We start from the raw sequence: 8,283 nt of genomic DNA, 5'->3' as shown, positions 1-8,283 counted from the left end.
AGGCAAAAATTCATGTTCTTCCTCTGTATGATGACAATAACTTAAATGATGAAAATTAAGAGGCTTTATGCTTAAAAACAAGAGAAGAAACAAAAACAATTAATCTTATTTTTAAGATTTTTTCCCCCTTGTTTTAAGCATAAAATAACAAAATTTGACCATCTTTTTCAGAAAATAAGACTTAATCAATAAAAATAAAATAAAATACATCCATTATTTTTGTAAATTAAACACATTTCATATAGTAAGATTAATATAAAATTTAAGTAAATAATTTTAATTTTATTAAAATTGTATACTAATATAAATACATATCATTTGTTAATATTATAATACACTTACACAGCTGTATTACATGTATTACATTGTTTTAAAAAATATGAAATTAAAAACATTTAATATATTAAGATTAGTTATAAATGAATATATACTAATATTTTATATTTTAATATAGTAATATGTGTGTGTGTGTGTGTGTGTGTGTGTGTGTATGTTTGTTTGGTTCGTTTTAAGCATAAAGTCACAAAATCAGAAAACAAGACTTATATTTTAAAGTCATTTTGCTTCTAAAGTAAATGTCTTTTGATTTTAAGAATGTTTTGATATTTGTACTGTAAAATAAGACAAAAATACTGAGGAAAAACATGTTTTTTTTTGCATTGTGATTCCTGCCAGCGACGTTTTGTCTACAGAAATGGTGCTTTATGGGTAGCTCCAGACTTCCATTATAAGTGCATCACTGTAAAAGCAGATATTAATGGACAGTTTGTGTGATGTGAGTCATAACGAACCCGAGAGCATCGCTTTAAGACAGTAGTTTATATATTTAAAGCGGTGCAAATGATCTGCCATGTTTTTGATAGTTTGGTTTTGTGAAACTCAAACCTGTTGTTCTGTGTTGAGAGTCCAGAAATGTCCAATAGAGTGTTTTTTTTTTTAGTTTTTGTTTTTTTGTGCATGTTGGTTTGAGGTGAGTTACCATAAAACGATCTGAAAAGATGAATGTTGTCATGTACTTCCAGTATGGACAGACTCTCTTTAGCTGACAAACAATAAATGCCCTGACTCTTCCTCCACAGTGTGTACTGTGTGTTGGATCTGTGTGTTGTCTGTAGCCTCCTGTGACTTCTGTCTGTTTAAATGCATCTCAGCCAGACTTCACTGGCTCCGTATGAGAGCTGTAAGGTTTTTAAGCACAGATTTTAGTAACGCTGGACTAAAGAGGTTGTGTTTGAGTTCCTGAGAGCCGTTTTAGCGGAGCAGGACGCCATCAGACGGGTTTTGCGGTACAGTAACACATCTGGAGTGAATTCTGTGTGCTGTTGCTTTAAGCATGATGTTTTTCAGACTGATTGAGTTCCAGACATCTGCCATGTTTCTGACTGTAGATCCATAGAGTTTCCCACCTCGCATCATCTTTTTACCTTTAAAGTCAACATGAAATGCATTTAAAACCTGACATTAATAACAATATCCAGTAGCCTGCATGATGTCACATGCAAAAAAGATGTTATTGATAAAAGAATGACTTGCACTGATAAATTATTAACTGTGTTCAACATGTTTGAACATGTTTGTTTTGTCTTTTAGTTTTTTAGCACAAATATCGAAACATTCTTAAATTAAGATATATTCACTTAAGATATTAAGATATTAATGCATTTTATTTTATATTAGTGTTTTTTAACTAATCTTAATGTATTAAATGTAATACATTTAATATTTTTGAAAATAATAGTAAAATATGTGTATTGTCAAATTAAGAAATATGTATTTTGTTAGTTTAATGCTAATCTAAATATATAAAAATATATTTAATAAAATTATTTTTAGTAAAATAATATACTCGTGTTAATACATTTCTGAACAATTTTACAAAATTCAGTGACCGTATATGCTTAAATATATATATTAGATATATTATTTAATATTAATAAATTATATGTATTTGTTTTATATTAAGCTAAATAATTAATATTAATAATAATAAATAATAAAAATGTTTTTTTTTAATATTATTTTCAGAAAAATAACATTTGTATATAAATAAATTTTATTTTTTATGGAAACAGTTATCAAAATTGAGTGACTTTATGCTTAAAACAAGAAGATATATTAATAAATTATATGTATTTGTTTAATACTAATCTAAATAATTAAGAATAACTATTATTAATAATAATAATAAATAATAAAAATATTTTTATAAATTATTTTCAGTAAAATAACACATTTGTATATAAATACATTTTATTTGTTATATTTTATATATATTATTTTAAAGGGAAAACAAGTTTATTTTTCTTACTTAATTTATAGATCTTTTTTCTTGTTTTAAGCATAAACTCACTTCATTTAGATATTTAAGAAAACAAGACAAAATACTATTTTTGTTGTTGTTGGTTTTTTGCAGTGTGAATAGATTCAGTATTGAGTTCATGTTGACTTTATTGGCTTAATCACTATTTGACTTGATTTGAATGAGAATCTCATCTCTGATTCAGCCAGTGTTGGTGTTTCTCTCGTGTGACTGGTTCATGAGCCGCTGCGGTGTGTTTGGTAACTCATGGTGGTGTTTTGGCAGGATGGGGTGGACGGAGAGATGAACGGAGTGCCTGAGAGGAGCTCGAAGGAGCCGAGTCCCGTCCCGTCTCCGAGCGCAGACAGACGGGGTAAAGGCAGTCAGTCAGCCACACTGCCGGCGAAGGGTCAGGAGACGCTGTCTGCGCAGCTGGAGGGACTCCTGCACCGCAAACACGAGTGGGAGGGACACAACAAGAAAGCCTCCAGCAGGTATGAGGAGCACTGTCCACAATGCACATTAAAATCTAGATTCCAGACCTACAACGGGATTATTATAGGTGACAAAACCTAAAAGCCATACAGATATTTTCATTGCTTAAAATAAGCAGTACCTATAATAAAATAACCTTTTAAAAATGATCTCAGCTAGTTGTTAAAGCAGCATTTCTCATTTTCATTTAGTTTACGTTATGCACCAAATAAAAATGAACAAAAACTAGATCATAAAAACAAACAAATTACCAAAACTTTAAAATCAAAATGAAAGCATAAATAAATAACTAATTAAAATGCAAGAAATAACTAACATTGACAATTCAATAAATTAATTCAATTATGTTAAAAAGGTATTTGACATAAATGAGTGACACATTTATATGGCTTTATACAATGTTTTTATATGGCTTGAGAAAAATGTGCTCTTATTATAAAGGTGCTTTAAAAATAATTACACTGTAAAAAAATATTATTGGTGTTGGTTTTCCAAGAAAATACTATTTAAAAACTACTACAAAATTATTAGTTATTGTTTGTAAATACACAACAGAATTACTAAAACTTCAACTCAATATGAAAAAATAAAAAATATGAAATATTAAAACCCCTAAAATATTACTGTTACTAAAACCATAAAAATTCATTTAAATAAAACAAATATTAACTTGATATATTAAAATAAAAACCAAAACTGAAATAAAATAAGAAAAACTAAAATGCCTTAACTTTACTTGATTAAAAATTTGAAAAAAAACAAAAAATAATTCAGAATATTAAAAAAAGAAAACTAACATAACACTGTACTGATATTTAAAAGTTTGAGGTCAGTACTTTTTTGTTTGTTTGTTTTTTAGAAATGAATACTTTAAATCATCAAGGATGCATTAAACTGATCAAAAGTTACAGTAAAGTCATTTATTATGTTACAAAATATTTCTTTTTCAAATATATGCTGTTTTTTTTTTCTTTTCATGAAGTAATTCTGAAAAATTAAATGCATCACAGTTTCCACAAAACAAATCAGTGAGAGTCAGATTATCATTCATGCAATTTATTTAAACCCGTGTATCATGGTGTATACATGCTTAAAGTTACAAGCCAGTAGGTTTAACACACTCACTAAAGCACAGTTTTCAGTTACACTTTATTTTGAGAGTCCACTTTAGACATTCTACTAACTATAAGTAACTTTTCAACTACATTTCCTTGATTAAAATGCCACACAGATCCAGGTGTGCTGATGTTTGTGTGTCTCGTCAGATCCTGGCATAACGTGTACTGCGTCATCAACAACCACGAGATGGGCTTCTACAAAGACAACAAGAGCGCGGCGCAGGGCGTCCCGTACCACAGCGAGATCCCCATCAGCCTGAAGGACGCCGTCTGCGAGGTGGCCGTCGACTACAAGAAGAAGAAGCACGTCTTCAAGCTCAGGTGAGCAGCAGATCCCAGCGGCAGTCATGTGAGCGCTGTTTAATGATGTTGTTCTGCTGTGACTGAAGCTGCTGTTTCTCCTCACAGAGTTACTGATGGAAACGAGTATCTCTTCCAAGCCAAAGATGATGTAAGTCTGCTTTTATCATCATATCTCCAGCAATATCACACCAGGAGCAAACATTTGAAGTTCATGGTTCACTTTTGCTCATGTTGTTTGGTAGCACCCTCTTGTGGTAGCCTACATGAGAAGCTTTGAAACCTTCAGATGAGAAAACAGACTTAAAGGAATTCATTAAATTTACATTATTCGATTGAATTAAAATTAAATAACAATATTAAACAAAAAAACATTAAAAACCAACTAACTGAAATAAGCTGAAGTACTAAAATTAATCAAACTAAAACTGAAGTAATTGATAGTAAATAGAATAAATGAAACATTATAACATTATAAATTACACATTATAAAATTGCTGAAAGTTAAACGAAACAAATATAATTAATAAAAAACAATAAAAGTATATAGAAATATATATTTTAAAAAATGTCACAAATTACAAAATTACTAAAAGATAAACTGAAATAAATTAATAAGGTAAATAGAATAAATAGAACAAAATAAAGCTATATAGAAATATAACAATAAAAAAATAAAAAACAAAAGTATATAGAATTTTTTTAAAGAAATGTCAAAATCACATTACAAAATTACTAAAAGATAAACTGAAATAATTTAATAAGGTAAATAGAATAAATAGAACAAAATAAAACTATAGAAATATAACACAATAAAAAAATAAAAAAACAAAAGTATATAGAATTTTTTTAAAGAAATGTCAAAATCACATTACAAAATTACTAAAAGATAAACTGAAATAAATTAATAAGGTAAATAGAATAAATAGAACAAAATAAAACTATAGAAATATAGTTTTACAGAAAATTAAATTAAAATATTATAAACATAAAAAGTCCTTAAAAATATAAATAAAACTTAGAATAACACTTCAGATTCAGATAACAATTCATTCAACTGAAGTATTTGACACACACAAATATATATATATATATATATATATATATATATATATATATATATATATATATATATATATATATATATATATATATGAGGAAAAAGTACTTGATAAAGACTGTCCAGAAAATCAATTACTTTCAGTTGTTCTAATTTCAAGTTTAATTTAATTTTACCTGCCATTTCTTTGTAATTATTTGAGAAATTACTAGAAATCTTTGAGTGTTTTTACACACTTTTTTATATGTACATGAAATTAATATCAATAAGTAAATTCCTGATGCCTGCAACATTGTATGACACAAATATCCACTCATAAAAATCAAGATTCCAAAAGGTTCTTTTTTGTAGCAGTGCAATAGAAGAACCATCTTGGGTTCCAAAAAGAACCTTCCAGTAAACAATTCTTAAAAGAACCATGTTTTTGTTTCTTAGTGTGAAGAACATTTTAATAATCTATAAAATAAACATTTGTGACCCTGGACCACAAAACCATTCATAAGGGTCATTTTTCTTAAACTGAGATTTATACATCATCATTAAACAAATTTTTCATTGATGTGTGGTTTGTTAGGGGGACAATATTTGTCTGAGATACAACTATTTGAAAATCTGGAATCTGAGGGAGCAAAAAAATCTAAATATTGAGAAAATCACATTTAAAGTTGTTCAAATGAAGTTCTTAGCAATGCATATTACTAATCAAAAATTAAGTTTTGATATATTTACGGTAGGAAATTTACTAAATATCTTCATGGAACATGATCTTTACTTAATATCTTAATGATTTTTAGCATAAAATAAAAATCGATTAATTTGATGTATTGTTGGCTATTGCTACAAATATACCCCGTGCTACTTATTACTGCTTTTGTGCTGCAGGGTCACATGTGTGGAATGGAGATGTCTATGAACGTTTAATTTTCTTTATGAAACCATCAGTGCCAATAAAGGTGCATGTCTTGCACAGTTGTATTTGGTAGTTTTTTGAATCTGCCTGATGAACTGTGTGGCGTTTGCAGGAGGAGATGAACACATGGATCCAGGCCATTCAGAACGCCGGCAGCGGCTCCTCATCCTCCGAGAAATCAGAGATCACACCTAGCAACCAGAGCACACCGGCCTCCAGCCGCGCTCACACGCTCCCGGCAACCGTCACCCTGACGACCGAATCCAGCCCCGGCAAGCGCGAGAAGGACAAGGAGAAGGACAAGGAGAAGCGCTTCAGTCTCTTCAGCAAGAAGAAGCAGTAGGCGTCCGAAACGATCGCTCGATCGCCTCGTTCCCTCGATTCTTTTACGACTTTCTGTTTGTGTCCGCCCACCTCCTCCAGTGATATCCCAGCATGCACAGCTCATAAAGACGCCACACTCTGTGCCTGAAAGCCCGGCAATTGGGTCCAAAGTTGTACAAAACGCAAGAGTGTGTCGCGATCCGGGAACGTCGGCGATCGGAATCCCGTTTTTTTTGTACGCTCTTACGTTGATTTTGAATTCCGACTGTTGCTATCGCTCGTTTTTTTGTAACTTTGCGCCATTGAGGGGTCTGGATATTTAAAACATTTCCTCAATTTTTATGAGGCTGTCTCAGAGATTCGCCGAGTCTCTCTTCGTTGACAGTGATGCTTCGAAACGATTCCATTGAACCGATACAATTCCACGTTAACGTCAGATTCGCCTTTTAACGACTATAAGCTGATCAACTAATATTAACATTGGCTTGAAGGCATGGTAGACTTGTGTCATGTGATCAAGGTGGGTCGTACCAAACGCTTTCACGAGCTGTAAGAACGTGTGCTATATACAGAGAATCATTTGACGTCATGCATTTTTTCTTTTATCGTTGTCATTTCTCTTGGGTTTTATCATAATATATGTTTCAAATAATTCTAGTACAAAAGAGTATACAAATTAGATGTATTATAAACACTTTAAAGCATCAATGTTAAGTGAACAGTGCAACATTTACTGGTAAAAAGGTAATGTTACTCCAGCTAAAATATACAAAAAGAACAAAAAAATGAAAATATATGAATACGATTACTTGCTTGTGGGCTATAGCACTGAGCATTCTCTTTTTTCTCTTTGTTTTCTCGTTTGGGCTTCATCCCGCTCTCCTGCTCTTTGATACATAGTGCGCATCCCCTCCGTCACTGTATCTATTGTAATGAGATTTTCATCTACTGCACAATCAAAAGCATCATAATAGGAATGAAATCCTGGCGTCCTGAGCGCTATAGATCCTCCGGCCCGACGCTCAGATGTATGAAACTGCACCTGTAGACTTTAACCTCCCTGCCCTGTTAAATATGTGCGATGTCATTAAATGCTTTTAAACATTACACTCGTGTCGTGTCATTCTGTGTCTGTTTGTTTAGCTAGTGAGATCTGAAATAGTTCTTTTATTCAGCAAGGATGCGTCAAAAGTGACAGTAAAGACATTTATAATGTTACAAAAGATTTCTATTTGAAATAAATGCTGTGCTTTCTATTCATCAGAGAATACTGAAAAACAAGTTTACACAAAAGCATGAAGCGGCACAACTGTTTAATAATCAGAAATCATTATATTAGAATGATTTCTGAAGATCATGCGACACTGAAGACTGGAGTAATGATGCTGAAAATCCAGTTTTGATCACAGAAATAAATTACATTTTAAAATATATTCAGAAATGGGGAAAGTTACTTTTAAAAGTAATGCATTAAAATATTGCATTACTCCCTAAAAAAATGTTACGTTACTTTTGGGTTACTTTTTAAATCTGGGCAGGGCTTGCTTGTATGTTTTTAGTATAAAAAGTTATTTTATAAATGTAAAAGTGAAATGAATACGCCTCAGGCTGAAGGAAATGTTAATTCACGTCTGTACAGTAGGGACGCAGCATGAAGAATATGACACAGCAAAAGAAACTTCAACACTATTCAGAAACAGCAAATGAAACAAATGTGTCATTTTTGCTTAGTAGGGTTGAATTGCACCATCGAAGGTCAGTAGCAAAGACATCGGTT

General features: G+C 31.1%; 1 protein-coding gene across 1 annotated transcript in view; it reads left to right on the top strand.

The window, feature by feature from the left end:
* The window catches only part of LOC109064217 (spectrin, beta, non-erythrocytic 1), a 99,215-nt gene extending 91,602 nt beyond the window's left edge, over positions 1 to 7,613 (top strand). The window contains 4 exon segments of the mRNA XM_042733458.1: positions 2,585 to 2,793; positions 4,060 to 4,233; positions 4,321 to 4,363; positions 6,295 to 7,613. Of these exon segments, the coding sequence (XP_042589392.1) occupies positions 2,585 to 2,793; positions 4,060 to 4,233; positions 4,321 to 4,363; positions 6,295 to 6,525 (657 nt within the window). The 3' untranslated portion in view covers positions 6,526 to 7,613.
* The last annotated feature ends 670 nt before the right edge of the window (positions 7,614 to 8,283 follow it).

The sequence above is a fragment of the Cyprinus carpio genome, chromosome B11 (assembly GCF_018340385.1).
Source record: "Cyprinus carpio isolate SPL01 chromosome B11, ASM1834038v1, whole genome shotgun sequence".
NCBI lineage: Eukaryota > Metazoa > Chordata > Actinopteri > Cypriniformes > Cyprinidae > Cyprinus > Cyprinus carpio.
Note: the sequence above shows the minus strand (reverse complement) of the source record. Positions and strands in the feature narration are given on the sequence as shown.